The sequence below is a fragment of the Colossoma macropomum genome, unplaced genomic scaffold (assembly GCF_904425465.1).
Source record: "Colossoma macropomum unplaced genomic scaffold, Colossoma_macropomum, whole genome shotgun sequence".
NCBI lineage: Eukaryota > Metazoa > Chordata > Actinopteri > Characiformes > Serrasalmidae > Colossoma > Colossoma macropomum.
Window position 1 is genome coordinate 31,806,316 of NW_023494800.1, and position 24,966 is coordinate 31,831,281.

General features: G+C 38.9%; 1 protein-coding gene across 3 annotated transcripts in view; it reads left to right on the forward strand.

Moving 5' to 3' along the window:
• Nucleotides 1-24,966, forward strand: part of jade2 (jade family PHD finger 2) — a 115,042-nt gene that overhangs the window by 21,604 nt on the left and 68,472 nt on the right. For all 3 annotated transcript variants that reach the window (XM_036587733.1, XM_036587732.1, XM_036587735.1), the window contains exons 2-3: nucleotides 3,000-3,063; nucleotides 8,784-8,869. In XM_036587733.1, coding sequence (XP_036443626.1) covers nucleotides 3,000-3,063; nucleotides 8,784-8,869 — 150 coding nt within the window. The remainder of the gene's footprint in view (nucleotides 1-2,999; nucleotides 3,064-8,783; nucleotides 8,870-24,966) is intronic.

The following is a 24,966-nucleotide window of genomic DNA, read 5'->3' on the forward strand; positions in this document are numbered from 1 at the left end:
CTTTCAAAACTACAGCAGTTTGTGTCCTCAGTTTCCAAACGCTTACAGAGTGTTGTTAAAAGAAGAGGTGATAAAACACGGTGGTAAACATGCCCCCGTCCCAACTTTTTTGGAATGTGTTGTTGGCATGAAATTCAAGATGGGCATATATTTTTCAAAAAACAATTCAATTTCTCAGTTTCAACATTTGACATGTTGTCTTTGTAGTATTTTCCTTTAAAATATGGTTTACATGATTTGCATATCATTTGCATTCTATTTTTATTTACATGAATTAAGGTATATAGATGAGTCTGTTCTAGTGTAAAGCCAACTTAAACAATGTCAGACTTATTTAGATTTTTTACAGTGGATGCTATAGTGTGGACTTAGATTTCGGATACATCCTCTGCCCTCCTTCTGTCAAGGATAAGCCATGATTGAGGCCTGGTTTATATATATATTTTTTTTGTTAATTTCACTGGAATTTTTAATTCAGTATGATGTGTATGCCTAGGCCTTCTGTTTGGGCTCATCTGACACAGTTTGTCCCTCATCTGAAAAATACTCTGGACCAGATAATTTGGGGCAGTGTTGTGTAAAGCACTGTTGACTCAGTAAAACTCATTTTTAATACCTGTTTACTTTCTTCCAGTAGACAGCACCAGATTTGTGTTTACACTGTTTACACTTGTCTCACTTGTCTCAACATGAAGTGTGTGTTGCATATTTCATGACTATCGATAAGGGTTCTGTTCCCTCCAGCGCAAAATTATGGTGAAGATGTCAGTCTTGTTCTGCTCAATGTTAATGGCTTCAAACAGTTGATGAGTGGTTAAAAAATGTTTCCTGGTTAGTTTGTGTTTAATGTATGACCAAATTTTCTCTATAGGGTTCAAATCTGGACTTTGACCAGGTCAAAACATGAGCCTGATGGACTTGTTCTCAGGCCCCTTCTTGGTGGTCTTTGCAGTGTGAGCAGGATCATTGTCTTGTTGAAAAGTAAAATGTGATTCCTCTTGGAAAACAACTTTTCAATTGAGGGATGCAAGCCTTTCTGCACTATTTTTCTGTATTCCAAAGCATTAATTGACTTTTCACAGTGAAGTAGCTCACCGGTACCAGCAGCTGTAAAGGCTCCCCACACCTTGACACGTCTACCTCCGTGCTGAATGGCAGTAGAGATGCATTCAGAGTTGTATTTCTTACCTCTTTAAAGGCACCTCTCTGAACCATCACCATGCAACTCAACTTGTGATTCTTAATCAAACTTTCCATATTCTGCCAAAAATTTAATTCTGTTCTTGATGTTTCTCTTAGACAGCAGTGTCTTTTTAACATACCTTCTAGATACAAAACCTGTATCAGACAACATTCTGGTTATTGTTATTCTCAAAAAAGTCTTGTTTTCTGTGTCTTGAATTCTGCCAGTTTTTGAAAGTTTTTTTCCTGTCTTTGAGAACTGTAAATTTCAGCAAGTGGTCATCTCTGTTTGAAGAGGCTTTGGGCCTTCTAGATCTTTTCTTTCTGCCAAGATCACCTGTTGTTTCAAATCATTAACCTATTTTCTGAATAGCTGATAGTAAAATCGGGATTTTTGTGCCTTTAGGGTCTTGTAAATTTCAGAATTGCTGCAGTTGGCCGGACAAAGACAAGCTGTCTGGTTTCTGTCAGCAACCCCTGCATGATATTTTGCTTTTTTGGAGCAGATTTTTTCACTCGTTTACCTTGGGACTCATAAGATGTTGTAGATCTCTACCCGTAGATATCTGTCACTCCTGGTTGGTTCTGCAACCTTGTTTCCAAAAAAATTGGGATGCTGTGCAAAATGTAAATAAAAACAGAACTCAATGATATGCAAATCATTTAAACCTTATATTTAATTGAAAATGGTACAAAGACAACATATCAAAAGCTGAAAATGAAGTTCTATTTTTTTAATTTAATTTTTTTTTTAATATATTCCCACTTTGAATTTGACCCAAGCAATACATTTAAAGTTGGGACAGGGACATGTTTACCACTGTGTTGCTTCTTTTAACAACTGTTTGGGAACTGAGGAGACTGATTGCTTGTAGTTCTGAATTTGAAATGTTTACAGATTCTTGCTTGATTTCAGCTCCTCAGCAGTTTGGGGATCTTTTTTTGCATTTTTTTTTTGTTTCATAATGTGCCAGATGTTTCTAGTGGGTGACAGGTCTGGGCTACAGTCTGGCCAGTTTTGCTCCTGGGCTCTTTTACTACGGAACCATGCTGTAGTAATACGTGCAGAATGTGGTTAGGTATTGTCTTGCTGAAATAAGCAAGGCCTTCCCTGAAAAAGACGTTGTCTGGGTGGCAGCAAATGATGAACAGTGTCACGGACAGTGGTTTTTGGAAGTGTTCCCGAACATATACAGTGATTTCCACTACAGAATCATATGTTTTTAATGCAGTGCAGCCTGAGGGACCAAAGATCGTGGCCAGGCACTATTGGTTTTCTGCTTTGTCCTTTGCGTACAGAGTTTTCTCTGGATTCTCTGAATCTTTTGGTAATATTATGTACTATAGATGATGAAATCCCCAAGTTCTTTGCTATTTTATGTTGAGAAATGTTATTCTTCAATTGTTGTACTGTTTGCCTATGCAGTCTTTCACAGAGTCATGAACCCCTTCCCGTGTTTACTTCTAATAAAAGACTGTTTTTATACCCAATCATGTTACTGACCTGTTACCAATTAACTTAATTAGTTGAGATGTTCCAAGTGTTTTTTTTTAGCATTACACAACATTACAGGTCTTTTGTTATCTTTTGTTGTATCTTTCTTTTTTGTATGTTTTGTTTTTGAAATGTTTTTATATTTATGTGTACATTTTTATATATATATATATATATATATATATATATATATATATATATATATACACATGTTTTTGTACTATTTTCAATTAAATATAAGGTTTATTCTATTTTTCCCTGTTTGCTTTGAAAGCGTTATGTTTTCTGGCTGTTGATATTCTCCCAAATCTTCTTTTATCAGATGGAGAGTGAGAAGAAGAGGAGAAAGTACTCCACCAGTAGCAATGACTCTGATACCACTGACAGTAAGTAGCTACTTATCAGAGAAAACATTTGGCTGGTAAGAAGCAATTGTACAAGCATGTTGCCGTTGGAGATTAATTAGTCTGGATTAACTCACAAGAGATCAATTTACAAAGCAATAGAGATTACGTTGGGCAGCTGCTGTACTCAGCAGGCTAAACAGACAAGCAGAGGACCTTCATATTTCTTCTGATCTTATCTTCTTTCTGTGCTGCTATTGCTCTTACCAGTCTGGTGCTCTCCTGTTGTCACTCTTGAGTTTATGTGTGTTCTCTTCGTCTTTATCATCTCTTGTCTGCTTCTTTAAGTTGGTCTGGTCTTAGTGAAAAAGCAAGGTGCGGTCCATGTAATGTAGGGCCTGACCAATATGAAAATTGTGTTGTTGATGCTGATTTTGGGCTAAAATTCTGATAACCAATATCATTGCCTGTTATAATCGTATATTTAAGCCCAAATGTGGTTAAGTACTTCACTGGCCATTATGATTGGTTCCTAAGTAGTGAAGCTCACAATATTGAAAACAGAGAAAAAGAAAAAAGAAATCAGCATGTCATTGACAGATGTAATAGATTAAGCAGCAATACGAACGACTGCTGTTCGAGGCCTATCAAAATAACAATGACAAAACCAGGGACAACTATTAGTAGCGTATCGTAGTGAAAAGGAGAGTTAAATCCATGAACATCAGTGACTACTGTGAGAAGTATGATGATATGTGTGGCTTTGAACAGCAGGAAGCCCCATGGTTTTCAAGCTGGTCTAGAAGGTGGGAGAGTATCAGACGAGGCAGCAGCATCAGACTGTACAGCATTGTTCAGTTCAGTAAAGAAAGACAAAGACAGTGTTGACAGGGTGCAGGCCTATTAGAGTGGCTCTGGCATGTCTTGCTGTTACAGCCTTACTAAATAGGAGAACCAGATAGCAAAGACATGAGGACTCCCTGAGATGAGTTATTCCATACCAACTCACCTTGCCCTCACTCAGGTTTGTTGAAGGTGGAGCGGAGTGGCCCTGACATCTGAGTCATTCCATACCGGTTCACCTATCCCTCCCACTTAATATGATGGATTTTCTTGAAAAACAAAATCATGTGAAAACTTCTATTAAATTCATGGGAAATGAAAAATATATATATATAGCTCTACTCTAAGTACTCTTTCAGTTATGAATTTTTTAAAGAGTTTTGGCCATTTGGAATCACTTTTGCGAATGTATGTGCATTCTAAGCCTCATTAATTGGTGATTTTTTGCTGGATTGGGTTGAAATTTGTATTGAACTTCCAAGAAATTCTAAGGATAATTTGCAGCATGTATTTATGTAAGTAGTTGGTGCTGAATGTTACAGAGTAGTCAAATTATAAAAAAAAAGATTTTATCTTTGATTTTTAAAAATTTTAATTTCCATTAGTTTTCACTTTTCCTGCAACCATATTTTTATTCTTAGTAGTATTAATATAGTTCTGTCACATCTAGAAGTTATTTGGTCCTGCATAAAACAATGTTTGCCACATATCTTGCTAAATATATTGCCTAAGTATAACACAACAAGGTGCACTATGACCATTACGCTAGTACTTAGCAATACTAACAACAACAAAAATGCCTTTGTGAGCATTTCACAGGGTCCATCAAGTGGCCAGTGTCTCATGGAAATAAGTCCACAACGCCTCCAGAAGGCTCGACAGTGGTGTTTGGCATCCCAGACCCACCCCCCTCCATACTCCGAGACAACAACAGATACACCCAAGCATTACTGAGAGACTTCCCCAAAACAAGCACGTTTAAACGCCAGTACGTTGGGTTCTTCAGCTATATTTAGGCCTATTTGGTGGTGGCTCTAAGTATGCCATCTTCAGCCATACTTACACCCCATAGATTTAGGCAGCTTTAGGTATGGCACTCACAGACTACTTGGGGAATTAAAGAAGCCTGTTGTTGCAAGATGCTTTGGAATTTGGTATGCTGGCATACTTTGACATACTTTACAAGGTTTTCTGGATTTTGACATACCTAGAGCGTGCATCAACAAAGCATGGGTATAGTTGCAGAGGCCAAATTTTAAGCCTCCTTAGTCTATGCATAAGTATGGCTGAAGTATGGCTCTATGTCCTTGAACCCCTACAGATCATGGACAAAGCAGGAAAAATGAATTAACATTTACTTGACTAAAGTGGCCCAGTCTTAAAAACGTAGACTGTGTGTCAGTCCCAAACACTGACTAAAAGGTTATTCCAAAGCTAGAAATCTTTGTATGAAAGTTACATCTACCCCATGATGTAACTTTATAAATTCTAGGTATTAATAGTGAGCCAGCACCATGTAACCTAAGTGGGCGTGAAGGTGTATCAAAAGAGATAAGTTCAAAGAAAAATGAGAGAACAAACAAAAACACTCCCAACAACGCTGCACCACTGCACCATAAAGGGTCATTCAACCAGTATACACGCATATATATAATATATGTAATACAGTAAAAAAAGTGATACTGATTAAAATAGGAAATAAACAAATAAATACATAAATTTTTTTCAAAGGGAAATCTCAAAAATGTGAAATATCGATCAAGTCCATGTTCTCTACATATGTCAAGACAGGTTGCCAGGTCTTATAGGACTTATGATCACAACCAGTCACAGAGTAACGAATTATTTCTAGACTCACGTAATGCATTAAATCCCTAATCCAGTATTTAAAGGTGGGTGGGAAGGGTGGGTAGAATAAGCTGCCTGGCTAAGAGAGTGGCAAAAGCAATCGCCTTTTTGGCAGAGTTATCTATGTGAGACTCCTGTAAAGTCACTCCGAATATTGCGCTAATAGGAGATGGCGTCAGTGATCTCTTAAAGACACTTGAGAGAAAAGCAAATATTGACTGCCAGAATATAATAAATTTTGGACAGGACCAAAACATGAGAGAGAGTGGCTGGTTCTATTTTACACCTGTCACACATAGGATCAACATTGAGAGTAAATTTAGCCAGCCTATCCTTGGACCAATGTAGATGATGGACTGTTTTAAACTGAATGATGCTGTGCCTTTAACAAATTGAAGAGGAGTGTATTCCATCCAAAATATCTTGCTACATCTCTGTTGATATCTGCGTGTCAAGTTCCTCCTCCCACTGTTGTTTCAATAAAGTTAGAGGCCTCAGATTATATGAATTAAGCAGAGAGTACACCACACCAATGCATTTCTTAGACTGTGGGCTGGTTTTCAATATAGTATCTAAAAGGAGTGATGTGGTAATGATGGAAATTGCGAATAGCTTGATGATATAGAACTATGGAGCTGTAGGTATCTAAAAAAATACAAAAAATGTGATTGAGGAATATTAAAATGTGTTGTAAGTTATTCAAAAGATATAAAAGTATCCTCAACAAACAGGTCTTTAAGTATTCTGATTCTTTTCTCAACCCAACATTTGAAGGCACTATCAGCAACAGAGGGGATAAACATATTATTTCACCTCCTGAAGTGCTTTAAGCAATCTCCTTTAAACAAGTCTTTGGTGTGTTCATGCCTGCTTTTTGTGAATATTCTTTTATTAATCCTAATACTCAGGACTGATGAAATGACCAGGTGTAAACTGGGTCAAGGTGGCTTGTTCTGACTTGGTATTTCTGATGGTAGTAACACACTATGGGCACAGTAATGCTGACTCTTGTGTGTTTTCATAGTTTATCATCATTCTTCTTCTCTCACATAAGCAGCTGTTTTTAAGCATTACATCTGTATTTCATGAACAGTTTTTCTTCTGACTTCTGGACTGCTTCACTGTGTGTTTTCATTGCTGTTGTTTTTAACCTAGCAGGATGTGGTTTTCTCTGTGCATTTTGTATTTTCCCAAATCTCACACACTCATCATTGAAGTATCAGGCACATCATGAGGATGTTCAGTTATGTTACAAGAGAGATTAGGAACAATTGGCAAGTATAATATGTTGTTTCTGAAGGAGTTTGGTATTCCTTTGCAAACACAACTTCCACAAATTGAAAGATAATGTTATTAGTCACTGTAAATGTTAGAATGTCATCAATATAGATGTGCCATTAAGATAATGAAATTTTCTTCAAGAAGTTATTAGATTTTGTGTATTTGTTAAAAAATTTACAGTTTATTAATGTCAAGCCTATAGTAATGCCAGGATATAGTAGCCAAGCCTGTAAATTTTAAGGCAAGACCATGTGGCTTTTTCAAATGGTAGTTCCCAAATGCCCTGAATAGGGTATTTTCGTAAGGCCAGAAAATACATGTGTAGAGACATTCTGTTAAGCCTCAGTGCGTGGTGACGACATTTATTTCTTTTTCTTTAAAACCTGCTCCAAAATTTTCCTAGTTTGTGCACTTTTAAAAGGCGACATAGTACATAAAACTGCATTTTCCTCGTCAATTCACATATACATTACTTGTTGCTGTATCTACCATCCAAGAGATCGTGAAATGTGAAGTCTCTGCTGTTTCGGCATATTTCCCTTCCTCAAAAGGCGTGTGATTCTGCAGGTTGTTAGGATTTGCTACTTGCTTCTCAGTTACGCCAAGTAAGCGTCCCGCCCCTAACTCACACAAACATGCCCACTCAGCCAACCTACGTACTTTCACATTCGCATTTGCTGTTCCACATACAGACATCTTTGATGGACAGGAAAGTGTGAAACAGCTATGTAAATCTGTTTCACTGATAATAAAGCTCCTGCAAGGTTAGGACCTGTTTAAAACAAAAATGTCACGTAAACATTCTGCTTTACAATCCTTGTACTGTTTCTAGTTTAAACTGAATTCAAAACCATGGCTAATGTGCACGTTAGAGAAACTTGAAGCCATAGAGTATTGATGGTTAGTGTAAAATGGTTAGTCCAATAAAACAAAAACTGTCAGTTTAGAGTGGACACTACTGTGCACATTAAAATGAAGTGATTTTCCTGTAGCATTTTAAAGTAACTGGTAGCCAAATCATAAATCAATATTAAACACACTATAAAATTATAACACTTGATAATAACAGGCCCATATATAGAGCAACTTAATAATTATGTAATTGTTTGTAAATGATAGATCATAGATCTATAATTGTTTTTTGTACATTAATAATTGTTACCATTTGACTTACTCACCATTTACTTAGTGACATACAAATTATTAACGCACTGTAAATGCTTCTTTATGAATGTACTACATTAAAGTGTAATAAAAGATATCTTTATCATAGCAAGACAGTAAATAATACTTAATTATTCAAAACGGTGCAGACAGTTCATTCAGTCACTCAGTAAATAATTTATAAAAGTTAAATAGTTTAGATATCATGATTAATGATTAAATTTGTACAATTCAAAATAATTGTTCATTTTTATATCACTGAGGAAATTGTTAATAATTCAAACTGTACCATTTATAAATGCATATGTAACTGTTATATAATTATTAACACTATAATTAACAATATAAGTATTGTCACTAACGAACTATTAGGTGATGATTAAATTGTTGTTTATTTGGGCCTGTTATTCTAAAGTGTTACCAAGTGTAACATATCAGTTCAGAATGTCACATTATGCACTTACTGAAAATTAAATTAATATTTTGGATGGATGTTTGTGTACTATAATAAATTAATACACTTTTAAGTTTTATTTTCAGAAGAATCGTATGAACAACAGCATTTAAGTGAATATGTAGTAAGTGACCGGATTGGGTTTTAGCTAAGGCATTTACATGTGTTGCAGGCCACGTGACAACCTGGTCGCGGTCTTCAAAGAACACCGGGACCACTAGCGCATGGGTACGACTGGAACAGAGAAAACCATCAGAGGTGAGTGCTAGGAAAGTTGTATTTATTTTATCAAAAGGCATAAAATGTGGCTGAAGGGCAATTTTCATTTTTGTACATTTGCATGTATATCAGGAATAGGTGTGGTTATTCAGATTTCTCAACATATCTTAGTATTTGTTTACTTTACTGGGTATTCAGTTATGCCATGTGTAGATTGTAATTAAAATTGAAGTAAATTAGGTTTTATCTGCAATTTATATGCAATTCCAAGTTATTGTTCTGTTTGTCAACTGGTACTGTGTTAAAGTACTGCAACAAGGACTCTCTACCATATTGCATTGACTCACCAGCTCCACCCTGGCTCTGCCCACTCATGATCACCCACACCTGCAGCTAGTTTCTACTTTTTTACACCTTAATCACATACGCCTAAACACAAAAATGCTAAAATTACCCACTGATCAGTTATGGACCACCTCTTCTGCTAGGTGTTCTAGGTGCTGTTGTGACTAGATCACAACAATCATTTCAATCAATACATTTATCATAAATTCATCAGACAACTGTGACAATTACTTCACAACTGTATACAATAAATGAATGTTCTAATCTTCTTCTATGTTTACATTTTTAATTGATATTGATATCAGATATTTTCTCATTGAGATATTTGAATACTGTTAATTTAAAGTGTAGATATTCAAGCAAAAAATAAAATAAAAAACTGACCTTTTTTACCTTCTTACTTCATGCCTGTAGTCACAATAAGCACAATTTATCATGTCATAACACTCATAATACTCACCATTTACTTAGTGACATAGAAATTATTGAAGCACTGTAAATATTTTTCCATAAATGTACTTTATTAAAGTGTAGTAAGTAATAAAAGATATATTTATAAATACATTATAGTCACACCTTTACAAAGGGGGTGTAGTGATTAATGATGTTTAAAAAATGAAAAAAAAAAAAAAGATACACTAACTAAGAAAATGGTTAATAATTCAAATTATACTATTTATTAATGCATGTTATATAATTACTAACCAACTATTAGATTATGATTAAATTGCTGTTTATTTGGGCCTGTTATTCTAAAGTGTTATCAAGTGTAGCATATCAGTTCAGAATGTCACATTATGCACATTTTACTGCAGCATTAGTATTCTTTGAAGACTGCGAACAGGTTGGTCTTGGCCTGCAACGCATGTAAATGCCTTAGTTAAAAGCCAATCTGGTCACTTATTACATTTTTTGTCACCTAAATGCTGTTGTTCAATTAGGAGCATTACATTCTTCTGAAAATAAAACTTAGTGTCTTAAATTATTATAGTACACAAACATCCATCCAAAAATAGCAAATTTAGTCATAATAAGCACCATTTATCATACCATTTAAAAGGTGAAATTTTGTTTTCCCATGATCTTCCTGTAAAGACTTTTAACACACCACAAAATGTGTTTTAAATTTGGTCATCATGCATCAGTAGGTATGGAAAAATAAAATTAACCAGTAATATCATATTTTACCTCCTGCTCCCACTACTCCCACCTATCATTGAGTCAAATACTCAGAAAGCTTAGAGACCCTAATGTGTTTCACTTAGAAATGTGTCATGGCGCAGAAGGATAATGCATTGTGATTTCTGTTTCGCATTGATTTTAAATGCCCATTCATAGTTTGTTTTTATTTGACATTTGTGTCAAACTGTATTATGCATGATGAGTGGTAAGAGGATATTTACTGTGTATGTTTGTCATTTTAGTCTAGTGTGTAACTAAGCTGAAACTACACAGATACTATTTATACTACCAAGTACATGGTTTTCTTTTCCTCTGTAGCGCATGCTCTTTCAACAAGCTACAATCCAAATTCAGAAAATTTCATCTTGATCCATTATATTTGAGTACACTTATTTATTAAATGCAATTCATGCAAAATCTAGCAAAAGATTGTTAGTATATGTTCTTCTTTGAAAATTAATCATTGAACTTCGGCTGTAACCTAATACAGAGCTGAGACAAACCTTTACTGAACAGGAAGGAAGTTGCTTTTGCTTGTAGGCAGGTGTGAAACTTGCAGTGGAAGGCTTTTTCCTCTGTAGCCTAGACAAAAATCAATTGGAGCAGAATTTGTATAAGGTGATGGAAGCTTCACCAGCTGTCGCCATTTCACTTTACCAGCTGAGTAAGAAAGAGCTTTGGTAAATCATGCCATGCAGTTGCTAAAAGTCTGTGGTTGTTGCGTCTACCATGGAGCTGTGTGAAAGTGTGATGACTCAAACAGTGTAGTTCCTCTGTTTGTGTGTCTACATGAAAAGGTACAGAACATAATTTACTCATAGTTCTAAAAACATAAAGAGCATGATAAATATTTATTTGTGACGTTGGAAGGTTTTTTCAGATTAAGTCAGTTTAGAATTTCTGCTGTATTATCTTGGTAGTTGATATCTTGCATAAATTAGTTGAATCAGTGCTCAATGTTTTTCAGGATATATTTCAAGATTTATTTACATAACGCTTTTTTCAGTGAGTGCGAACACAGAGCAGCTTTACAGAAAATCCAGGTCCAAGTCCCAGATGAGGATGTGTAGAGTGATACTGGCAACTTCCTAAGAGCAAGAGGAAGAAGCCGTGAAAGGAACCAAGACTCCAAAGTGGAACCCATCCTCCTCTGGTCAACAACACATAGCAAAACGCAATCAGAATCGGATTTATTTGATTCTAGCTGTTGGTATCTCTCTAGTATTAAATGAAATATACAGACAAGGTACAAATAATTTACAGACAATATACACAATATTACAAGCAATGTGCAGACTATACAAGGACAAGAAACATAGATTAGATTCAACTTTGTCGCTGTGCAGAGTACAGATACAAAGCCAGTGAAATGCAGCTAACATCTAACCAGAAGTGCAAAATACAGTATTATTTACATATAAAGTGCAGAAAGATGGTAGAGTGGTAAAAAATATAGATATGCAAGTATAAATATATTATACATACATACAGACTAAAGGGAGAGTGTACAAATGTAGGTACTGTGAGAGCAGCATATGTAAAAGATATGTATGCAGAGTAAACTTGTACAGTAACTGTCGGTGCAAATATGAATAGTGCAGTAATAGACTGCAAATATGAACAGAGCCATAATACTAGGACATAAAGTATCACTTTTCCAAAAAAGTTGGGACAGTTTGCAGAATGTAAATAAAAATAGGATGCAGTGATATGCAAATCATGTAAACCATATTTTTAAAGGAAAATACTACAAAGACAACATATCAAATATTGAAACTGAGAAATGTTCTTGTTTTTTGAAAAAAATATTCCCATTTTGAATGTGATGCCAACAACACGTTCCAAAAAAGTTTAACACTGTGTTTCACTTCATTTAAAACTCTGTAACTCTTTGGTAAATGAGGAGACAAACTGCTGTAGGTTTGAAAGTGAAGTGTTTTCCCGTTTTTGCTTAACATAGGATTTCAGCTGATCAACAGTTTGGGGTCTCTTTTGTCGTATTTTTCATTTCATAATGGACCAAATGTTTTTAGTAGGTGACAGGTCTGGACTGCAGGCAGGTCAGTTTTGTTATACACGCAGAATGTGGTTTAGCATTGTCTTGCTGAAATAAGCAAGGCCTTCCCTGAAAAAGACGTCATCTGGATGAACGTTGGATGTATGTTGCCAAAAACATGTATATATTGTTTAGCATTAATGGTGCCTTCACAGATGTGCACGTCACCTATGCTATGTGCACTAATGCGCCCCTATACCATCATGAATACTGGCTTTTGAACTGTGCACTAAGAATTTCATATGGTGATTCATCGGACCACAGGACACTTTTCCACTTCCCTTCAGTCCATTTTAAATGAGCTTGGGTCCAGAGAAGGTGGCAGAATTCCTGGATGCTGTTTATATATGGTTTCTTCTTTGCATTTCAGAGTTTTAACTTGCATTTGTGGATGCAGCGACAAACTGTTTTCACAGACAGTGGGTTTCAGTGTTTGAGCCAATGCAGTGATTTCCACTACAGAATCATGTCTGTTTTTAATGCAGTGGCACCTGAGAGCCCAAAGATCATAGCCAGGAAATACTGTTTTTTGGCCTTGTCCCTTGCATACAGAGATTTCTCCAGATTCTCTGAATCTTTTCATCTTAGTTTGTACCATAGATGATAAAAAGCAAAAGGTGCTATTTTACATTGAGATTTCTCGTTATTCTTGAATTGTTGCACTATTTGCTTGTCATTCACGAAGTGGTGAACTCTCCTCATCTTAGCTTTTTTGGAAATAGGCTTGTACAACAAGAATGCAGTGAGTGTAAACTTGTGATTAAAGTGGCAGTGTGGAGTTCAGCAGGGTAACAGCCTCAGGGAAGAAGCTTTCCAGAGCCTGCTGGTGCGGGAGCGGAGGCTTCTGTAATGCCTGCCAGATGGGAGGACGGTAAAAAGTCCATGGTTAGGATAAGAAACGTCCTTGATGATGTTCCTCTCCCTGCCCAGGCAGCGCTTATGGTAGATGTTCTTAATGGAGGGTAACTGGGTACCTGGCTGTTTTCACCACCCGCTGGAATGCTTTTGTGCAGTTGCCGTGCCACACTGAGATGGTACAGCAGTAGAGGTTCAATAGTATCCCAGGACACAGGTGAGTATTCTTAAGGCTCCATAGGAAATAAAAAGACATTGTTGCGCCCTTTTGACCATGCTGAAGGAGTTTAGGCACCAGGTGAGATCATCCGTGTGGATGCATCGGATGTGGATGCCAAGGAACTTGAAGCCAGATATGCGCTCTACCTCAGCTCTGTTGATGTAGATGGGGGAGCGTGCCTGGCTCCTACCCCTCCTAAAGTCCACTATGATCTTGATTTTCTAGGTGTTGAGCGCCAGGTTGTTGTCATCACACCATGCCGCCAGGTGCTGCACCTCATCCCTGTAGGCTGTCTTATCGTCACTTTTGATCAGACTTATCACCATGGTGTCAGTCATGGGTGGACAGGGAGTATAGAAGAGGGCTCAGCACACAACCGTCCTCCGTTGACCTGTTGCAGTGTTAAGCAAACTAGTGTGGGTCCAGTGTAACAGGCAGACATGACTTCAAATGAGAAGGAACTAGTCTTTCAAAGCACTTGAAGATAATGGAGGTGAATGTGACAGGGCAGAAGTCATTCAGAGTCGAATGCTTTGGCACTGGCACAATGGTGGTGGTCTTGAAGCTAGGTGGGACAACTGCCTGGGCCAGCAATAGATTGAAAATGCCCGTGAAGACCCTTGCCAGCTGCTTAGCAAAGGCTGTAAGCATGCAGCCAGGTACTCCATGGGCCAGGGCCAGCTGCCTTTCATGCATTCACCTTGCTCAGAGTATGACAGACATCCGCGGTGGAAAGTGTAAGTGGCTGCTCATCAGGTGGTAAATCTGTTTTGGAGAAGACCACCTTACTTCCCCTGTTGAAGCGAGCATAGAAGTGGTTGAGCTCATTGGGAATTTAGGCACAGTTGGTAGGGGACACAGTACTGGGTGGTTTGAAGTCAGTAAGCCAGGGGTCAAAGGAGTTGAAGTGCTCTTTAATTCACTGTTTGCAACAGTGTTTAGCCTTTGAGATGCCTCTTCTGCGGTTGGCTCTGGCTGAGCTCTAAACCTCTTGGTCACCAGACCTGAAGGCAGCATCTCTTGCTGTGAGCAGGAGGAAAACCTCTCTGTTCTTCCAGGGCTTCTGATTCGGGAAGGTTCTTATTGTTTTGTGAGTTGTCACTCTGTCCACACAGCTGTTGGTTTATTTTCCATGATATATCAACAATGTACATATTATTTACAGATAATATACAATATACAAGCAACATAGAGGTTATATAGGTACAAGCTATATTCATAAGTGTGTGTGGCAGTTCGAACAATAGTAATGTATATTACGTATGAGAATTAAAGTGTGAGCAGGATGTTACAACTATCTTGGAAAAAACAGGAGTAGCTCAGGCCTAGCAGATTATATTACTGGTCAGCCTTTTATGAGGGTGATGGCCTGTTAAAACTGCTCCTGTGTCTGGTAGTCTTAGGCCCAGTCCTATTTCTTACTTTTACCCCTGCTACTTGTTTTAGTGTCACCTTGCCCCTTGGAGTTACAAGGGGTAGTGGTTGAAATCTCCCCTTATGAAACTGGACAACCATCAAATAAAAAAGGAACTTTACTTCATTAACAGGCTACTAGCAGTGCTCTGTAAGCAGCCCTGCCAGTCTGCAGTGATAGCCAAGTAGCAGTAAAGTTCAGCAACCTTGCTGCTGGTCTTTAGCTTGCATTATCACCTAATTCTTCTGTGATAATGCAAAGATAAAGACCTGTTTGCCCGGCAGGCAAACTGAAGGGGGTCATCTTTCAGGTGGGCCAGCACAGTTGTTCAGAGGACTTCATGACCTCAGATATTAGGGCAGATATCAAGCCTGTAGTCATTCAGTCCTGTCATGGATGGTTTCTTGGGGACTAGCAAGACGGTGGAGTGTTTGAAGCAGCCACTCTTACTGAACTATAGTAATAGTGTTCCTGTGTTACTGTTGTAGGCACTGTTACTGTCACTGAGGCCTATCAAAGGCAAAATGAGTTAAATAAATGAACACCAGTGATTAATGTTAGAAGCCTATCATGACGACATGTTAGTATAAATATATGAAGAACCAGGAAAGACCTAGGTTTTTCTAGTTGGTCCATGGGAGGGAAATAACAAGAAATAAGTACTTTGTTACTGTACTTAAGTAAAATATGTATGTATCTGTGCTTTTGAATATTTGTCATTTAATACTTTTTACCTTTACTCACAACATTTTAAAAGAAAAAATCTGTCCTTTCAGTTCAGTGTATTTCAATGAAGGTTTGAGATAGGTCTGTTATTTGAGCCACAAAGATTAAGATTATATTTGTTGACCAGAGGTTTAATTACTGCTAATTTGAGAGGTTTTGGTATATAGGTAAAAGATTCCAGCCTCTCTGTAGTTACACTGTGCTCAGGCTTTCCGTTGCCTAAGCTCTTACATCCCATAGCAGTGCTACTGGGATTGATAACCGTGATCCACCAGCTGCACTGCTTGGTGTTGGCACCAGAAGTCAGTGTTATCTTAGCGAGGAGGTCTACATGGCTGTACACACAACTACACAGGTTCATTTTGGCTCATTGATTGCTTTTAATTCATATTCTTGTTAGCCCCAGAGGCTAACATTAGCTTAGTAAAAAGGTTAAACCACCACCAGTTTAGGCTATTTGGAGGATAAAGACTCAAATCTGAGTGGGTGAAATCGAGTACAGGTACTGGAGCGTCAGAAAGACAATGTTTTTTTTAGTCGGAGTGGGAGCTTTGTTTCTACTCTCACATTTGTACAAACATAAAGACAGCATGCATGTATAGATACCTGCATAGATAGGGAATAGTTCAGAAACTGGGCAGCAAGGGAGTGTTTACAGTTTGTGTAATCATGCATATCCATAGATCATTGCATTCTTCATGAGTGTTGAGGTTTGGGCATGCTTCTATGCCCTTTTTAGTAGTTCCTTGGACATAGTAGTAATGCATTAAATATTTAACAAATTATTCTTCAACATATATGATTTTTTTTTTTTTTGTATTTTAATGACTGTTGGCTCAAAGGAAACTATTAGCAGTAAATTCATTAGTTTATACAAGGTTCCCCGGAATCCGTAAAATCTTAAGTTTTAAAATGGATTTGAAAAAGGTCATAAAATGTCTGAAAATCTCTTATTCTTTTCTATGCCTCCAAATTTGGAGATGTCAGCCATGTTTTAATGGATCAGGTACTGGCTATAAAAATGCTTTCTTTAGTTTTTTGCGCTGTGTTTACTGCAGCTGTGAAGCATGTTTTCAGAAGATAACAAAGAGGCCGCATGATAAATCATATTTTTATCGTTATCTCGATATGAGTTTTCACGATAAACACATCGTTAAAAGCTGTGATCACACAACAGCTCAAATTACCTCCTACACTCAGTGCCCAAGAGAGGTTATATAATTGCAGGCACAAACCATTAGAAGGCTAATGAGTACTTCTCTGCGATGAGCTCAAAATGCTGCTCTCCCAGAAGAGGGACTTGTAAATTAAACATTCAGCTACACAGCCAATTACAAAGCAAAAGCACAGCTCCAACATTTCTCTGTTCTGTACTACAACCCTGTACACTCTAAGAAATTAAACGTTATATTTACTTAATCTAGTTATGTCAACCGGTCCCACAAAACTTAGTTGCTTGAATGGGGAAAAAAATAGACAGTTAATTGCAACAATATATTTTATGTAAATCCAACAAAATTGTGTTAATTAAATGCAACATCATGGAGTTATGTTGAATTAATATAACATTATTGTTTTGTATTTACTGACAACAAATTGATTTAACTTGACAAGATTAAGTTCAATTTACTGAACACAAATGAGCTTTATTAATGTTTTAGGTTTATGTTGAATGCACTTAATGACTGGACCCTAGTTGCTCTGTTTAAGTCCATAGGTCAAATAAATACAACTTAAGTTAATTAGGTTATCAACTTAATTAACTTAATTTAATTTACTTAGTTGATTATCATTAACTCACCTGACTTTATTAATCTTTCAAATTTAGAAACAGTGAATGTTATGCAAGGTACATTACATTAATTGAGACCATCATGAATCAAAGTAAATATGTAAGTTGCTACTTGATACATACATATCACAGACACAAAGTTAGAAAATGACAAAAAGTTAAAATTTAAACAATAACATACACTAAATAAATAAAGTAGACCAAAATATATAAAAATTAAATAAAGGTTATAAATAAATAAGAGGTTTTTGAATCTCTCTTCACTCCATTTATGGTTGAGATAATCCCAACAATATCAAAATTGTTCTGTCTTAAATGATAGAATAAATTACCAAAGTTTTTTGGTCCAGCAAGTATCCAGAAAACAAAAGTTGCTCAATTTACATTTAGACATGCTCAAGGCTGAACCTGAAACAGCAATTATAACTAAGAAAAAAATTGTCTTTAGATTGCTGATTGTTTTGTCCAGCAGCAGAGAGAACATGGCGGAATGTAGTGACAGAGATTCGGAGATATTTCAGCCTTCTATGAAGACCAAGTCTGACGTTTGGTCATGTTTTGGGTTTTGTAAGGATGCAGAAGGAAAGTTAATTGAAGATGACCACCCTGTCTGCAGATGACCACCCTGTCCGCAGAACAGGCCGAAAGAAAATAGCAGCGAAAGGGGGCAACAAATCAAACCTTTCGAGCCATCTTCGCGACCACCACCTGCTACTTTTTAGAGAATGCAAGGTTAACTTTAATGGAGAAGTCTGTGGAGACTTCGAAATAGAAGAAATGTCATGGTTTGTGTGGCTTAACTTATGCTTATGGTTCGTTAATAATATAAAATGAAGCTTTTAGCGTCAAAAAAAAAAAATCGGTGAATCAACTGTGAATCGAAACTAAAGCTTTTAACACATATTTCTGTGGAACAGTGTCTCCAAAATGAGCTCTGAGTTAACAGTCACACAAGCTCTGGAACGAGACGCTGCAGAGGTTCAATCTGCACAGCTCCCATTTCTCGCTTGCAGTGTTTACTTTCTGAGAAGAGAATAACTGTCTCAAATCACTGTGTCCCCTACATAGTGCGCTACTTTTCAAACAAACACGATCATCATTAACAAGCAGTTGAGTTTTAAATAGGGAATTTGTAACCTGTTGTTAATGTTGATTATAGATCACTTAGTCGAACATTTCACGCACTCTTTGGGTGAAGGATTTGCTATTTCATGATCTATGAAGTGCACTACATAGGGAAGATAGTGTGCTTTGAGACGGGACCTTGCGCGAGTAAACGCTGTGTGCCGCTTTTGGGAAAAGCAGAGTTTCAGAGATTAAACTTTAGGAGTGTTTCTGCCACAGCTCAGATGCATGTTAATTTTAAGTTATGTTTTAGTTTTAAAATGCTTTTAGAGTAGCAGCTCAACAGGTGGAGACACACTGTGTGAGTTTTACACTGTCTGCAGCTCACAGCGCGGTCATGCAATTCCTCTGTGATTTTGGCTGTTTTTCCTGGTGCACTGTGTTGATTAGGGGTACAGCGCCACAACGGCACAATAATGCTGCAGTTGCAGTTAGGACAGAAATCCCCCGAGTGCAACACTTCTTAGAAGTAATAATTTTCCATTAAGACCCACCTCAGAGTTGGTGGAGATTTAATTCTCTATGCAGGGAAATCCCTAATTATTGTAATTAATAATAATAATAATAATAATAATAATAATTACAGCAGTAATAATAATAATTTACAACAGTAATAATAATAGTAATGGTGAAACGAATTTCAGTTTGTGTAGTATGTATTTATTTATTTTTTTTACTTTTCAACACTTTTGAACAGTATCGCGATAATATCGATAACCGTGATAATTCTGGTCATGATAATCGTGATATGAAATTTTAATATCGTTTCATCTCTAATCACATTTAGTGGGAAGGAAAAAATCAGCCTGGTTGGCTGAATATCTTAAAGTTGTGGGTTGATATATGTGTAACTGTTTTGTCTGTACATATGCATGTGTATTGTGCATTGTGATATAGGCAGAACAACCACATGCATGAAATATTACCACTTTTCCCACTAAATGTCAATTTCAAATTCACAAAATTTAGACATACATGTGCACACTCCAGTCTACATTTTTCAAATCTAAGGTGTTATTCTTTGATATATGTACAACTTAAAAATAAAATGCAAAAGATGAACAATGCATTACCTGACTCTCAGAAAACAGAGCTGGCCATCTGTTTTTGAACTCTTGCTATGAAAGGCATATCTTTAATGACTTCCTGTCTTCTGTTGGCAAAGTTTCTTTTCATTTTACTTTGGATTAGCTGGTGGTTGTTCTTCACATCCAGTGTAAGTGCTTGCCTTTCCTCCTCAGGGCTTTCTTTAGTTTCACCTGTAATCAGCATAGTAGTTGACTTTTACTTTCTGTGGCTTTTTACCTGGTTAGGTTTGTACTCCAAACTTATTTTCCGCCCACAGAATTCAATGTTTTGAAGGAGCATGGGCATTCATAGTATGTGGATGAAAATAAGTGTCTCTGACCATAATGGCCATGCTTCAGCTTATAGTGTTTTAGTAATTGGTACCTCATAGATACACCTTCAGAACACTGTTTGCACCTCCACGTTCAGAGCCTAAAAAAAAGAGAGATGGAAGTGTCACTCATCAGCAATCTGAACTCTCAAAACATATTAATTTTAAATAACAGGTATCATTACACATTTGTGCTTGTCAGAGGCAGCTGCTCCATAATCCCTTACAAATCTGTAGCAACTGATTTAAGAAGTGAAGAATACTTATAACTATATTTGAGCCACTGGCTTTGCATCCGTTAGCTAAGACACTTGCTGACAAACCTGAAATCCAGACAATACTTATAGTTAGCCTTGATCACAAAAACATTTTTCATGGAAAGTGAGACAAGCATATGAAACGTTTACAGTGTTTGTGTTATTTAATCTACTATTCTAAAGCGACTTTACAAACTATTTATTATTTTATACAATTTTTTTATTCTTGTGGAGTTAAGCATTTTAAAATATGAATTTTAAGTGTCTCATGCAAAAAAGAGCGCATTCTAGCCAGAGATAAAATCTCGCCACCCCTTTCCACCTTAAATGGTACGGCAGTTACATTTTTGCGCTCTGTGCCACCTTCAATGACGCTACAGTGAAGTTCAGGCACCTGTTAGGCTGTTATACTCACAACTTCTGCAGTGAATACCCAGCCTCACATTTACCGGTCACTTTCTATTTAAAGTAGATAGTCAGAATGAATTCTAAAAGTAACTGAAATGGATACAAAACTAAAAAAAAAATACAAGCAGACCTGAGTTTATTGGTGGAATATTTACAGTCTGTATGTGTGGCGTCTGAAAGGAAGGCAGGGCCTTAACTCCAAGCGGGGACGAAGCCCAGCGGGGAGAGGAACATGGCGCGCGAGTCCTGAGCCCCGCCTCCGGTCTCGCAGTGAGGCCATGTTAATTGGCCTCAAGTTCGATCCGGGCGGATGAGTTGCGAGCGGGGGACGGCAACGAGGTGGCGGAGGAACCAGTTCTCGTTCCCTCTCACCTCGGCTCGCCTTATAAAAAGAGCAGAGAGAGAGAGAGAGAGAGAGAGAAGGACAAACAGCAACGAAAGACTGAAGAGTGAGGAGCTGTAAAGTTTGAGGGTTCTAGTGGAAGCCTCTGAAAAGTGGCCAGCTCAGCTAAATTAGGTTTTGGTTGTTTGGTTTTGTCTATTTGGTTTGTAAATAAAAGTGAAATGACTGCTGCAACACTGAATCCTGCCTTCAGCCTCTGAGCCCGGGGTAGCACATACCATGCTACAATGTTATCATTTGATGCGTGAAAATATATATTGGTGCCTGTCTTTTTCATTTAGAAGCTATTGGCTCCATGAGCAATTTTTTGTCTAGAGTCCAGAACGATATCAAAGTACATGGCCAAGCACAAAAAACTGAAGTAACGCTTATCTGTTGTCACAAATGTACTATAATGTATGTTTTATAATGTATTATTAAGTAAAACTTTGTACTTACCAAATAAGTGATGGATGGTGGTCGATGAAAACGGAGATTTTCCTGAGGGCCCCTTTAGCGTGATGGGGGTAAAAATGGCGCACATGCTTGTTAGCTTCATAAGTACTGCACATGTGCGACACTACGGAAAGCGCAGTGGGACAGTCTTTATTCAGTTCAAGGGCTTTTGTGTTTAAAGTGAGCTGGTTACGTTGGTTGAATCTGCAGTATTTTGTAGACTTGAAATTTCATACTATTATTTTAATGCAATTAAACTTTGGTAATTTCAACATAAAACAATTACGTAATGCAAACAACATCAGTGTTTCATTTCTTAGAGTGTAGGACTGTTCTCACACCTAGAATTGTGTTTTACATGTACAAGACAGTAAATGACTAAAAAACAGAGAATAAACAAAATATTTATTCCTTCTTTTGTGCCTACATAAAAAATAATAGCCTATGTATTTATTTGTTTTTGTAGGAATTATAGAAAAAGTTTAATTAGATTTTTCTGTACACATACAAGAAAAGTCTATACTTGCATCAAATCCAGTCAGAGGTACACTATTTTAGTAATAATTTATCATCATTATCATCATTAACTGTTTAGTCCAGATAGGGTCGCGGTAGCAGTTGGGAGAACAGAGAATCCCAGATGACCCTGTCCCCCGCAACTTCCTCCAGCTCATTCCCGGGGATCCCAAGCCGCTCCCAGCCAACTTGGAGACATAATCCCAGTTCCGAACCACCTCAACTGGCTCCTCTCAATGTGGAGGAGTAGTGGCTCTACTCCGAGCTCCTGTCGGATGACCAAGCTCCTCACCCAATCAAGTAGAGTGTAGCCCGCCACCCTGCGAAGAAAGCTTTTATTAAAAAAAAGGTGGTATTAGATGTAGACTGACCGGTAAACAGAGAGCTTCGCCTTGTGGCTCAGCTCCCTCTTCACCACTACAGTCCGGTACAGTGACCCCATTACTGCTGCCGCCTGTCCCAGCCTGCGACCGATCTCACGATCCCTCTTCATGTCACTTGTGAACAAGATACACAAGATGACCTGAGATACTTAAACTCCTCCACCTGGGGCAAGTCCTTTCCCCTTACCTGGAGTGGGCATGCCATCCTTTTCTGGGCTAGGATCGTGGACTTGGAGGTGCTGATCCACATACCAACCGCTTCACACTCAGCTGCAAACTGCTCCAGTGAGCGCTGGAGGCATCCATGCAATCCAGACAAAAGAACAACACCGTCTGCAAATAGCAGAGACGCCACCCTCCAGCCTCCACACATAATGCCCTCCTGACCTCGGCTGTGCCTTGACACCCTGTCCATGAATATCACGAACAGGAGTGGATACGGGACACAACCCTGGCGGAGTCCAACGCTAACACTGAAAGAGCCTGACTAAATGCCGAGTATACGAACACAGCTGTCACTCTGAGAGTACAGAGATTGAATGGCCTGGAGTAGTAGCCCCGGCACCCCATGCTCCCAGAGGACCTCCCACAAGATATCTTGGGGAACACGGTCATAAACCTTCTCCAAGTCCACAAAACACATGTAGACTGGGTTGGCAAACTCCCATGCCCCCTTAACAATCTGTGAGAGGGTGAAAAGCTGGTTCATTGTTCCACGGCTGGAACAGAATCCACATTTTTCCTCCTCAATCTGAGGTTTAACTATCGGTTGAAGTCTCCTATCCAGCACCTTGGGATAGACTTTCCCAGGGAGGCTGAGCAGTGTGATACCCCGGTAGTTGGCACACACCCTCTGGTCCCCTTTCTTAAAAATAGGGACCACCACCCCGGTCTGCCAGTCCAAGGGTACTATTCCTGAGGTCCATGCAATATTGCAGAGGCATGTCAGCCATGACAGCCCTACCATATCCAGAGCCTTAAGCATCTCCAGACGAATCTTATCCACCCCCGGTGCCTTGCCACTGAAGAGCTTGCCAACTACCTCAGTGACCTCAGGGAAATGGAGCTTGACACGCCAGAGGCCTCTGACCCTGACTCCCGTAAGGGGGGGATTAAGGAGTTTCTCAGTGCTCCTTCCACCGACCGACAATATCCTCATTTGAAGTCAGAGTTTCTCCACCCCTGCCGAATACAGCTTGGGCGAAGCCACTCCGACTGCTCCTGAGTTGCCGGACAGTTGTCCAGAACCTCCTCAAGGCCAACCAAAAGTCTTTTTCCATGGCCTCACCAAACTCGTCCCATGCCCTGGATTTTGCTTCTGCCACCTTTTTTGCCGGTCGGTACCTATCTGCTGAGTCGGGAGTCCTCCGGGCCATCCAGTCCCTAAAGGCCTCTTTCTTCAGCTTGACGGCCTCCCTCACCACCGGTGTCCACCAGGTGGTTCTTGGGTTACCGCCCTGACAGGCACCCACAAGCTTTTGGCCACAGCCATGCCTGGCAGCTTCCACAATGGAGGTTTTGAACAGGGTCCATTCAGACTCCATGTCTCCTACCTCCTGCCGGACATGAGAGAGCTCTCCCGGAGGTGGGAGTTTAAATCATTCCGAACAGGGGCCTCCGGCAGTCATTCCCAGCACACCCTCGCTATTCGCTTGGGCCTACCGGGTCTGACCATTAGTCTTCCCTGCCATCTGATCCAACTCACCACCAGGTGGTGATCAGTCGACAGCTCAGCACCCCTCTTCACCCGAGTGTCCAGAACATACGGTCCCGAGTAGATGAAACGACAACAAAGTCGATCATTGACCTTTCAGCCAAGGAGCTCTGGTACCACGTACACTTATGAACATCCTTGGGTTGGAACTTGGTGTTCGTTATGGACCATCCATGCCTAGCACACAAGTCCAATAACAACTCACCATTCGGGTTTAGATGGGGCAGGCCGTTCTTCCCAATCACACCTCTCCAGGTCTCCCAGTCATTGCCAACATGAGCATTGAACTCTCCCAGTAAGGCTATGGAGTCTGTAGGCGGGGCCCTTTCCAGAACCCAAGAAGGTTGAATACTCTGACTTGTTGTTTGGTGCATAAGCACGCACAACAGTCAGAGTTTTCCTCATTGCGATTTTAATTTGCATTGAGGCGACCCTCTCTTCCACCGGGACAAACTCCAACTGCACGGCCGCCAGCTGGGGACTCGTGAGTATCCCCACTCCCGCCTGGCGCCTCTCACCCTGCGCAACCCCTGAGTAGGAGAGGGACCAACCCCTATCAAGGAGTTTGGTTCCAGAGCCAACACTGTGGGTGGAGGTGAGTCCAACAGTATCTAGTTGGTACCAAGCTCTGGCTCCGTCCCCCCTCGTGAGGTTACATTCTACGTACCAAGAGCCAATTTCTGCCGCAGGGGCCTATGCCGCCAACGGCCTCGCTGCTATCTCCCACTGCTGTATGACAGTAATAATTTATTGCTTGTCATATCATTGTCCAACATTGAACATCACATTTTATGTCCATATCGTGCAGCCCTAGTAACACCTTAAATCCATTATTAGGGTTCAAGCATGCAATGCATTGAACCCTATTGGAATTGTTAAGATTTTTCTTATTATTCTTTTTCCGCC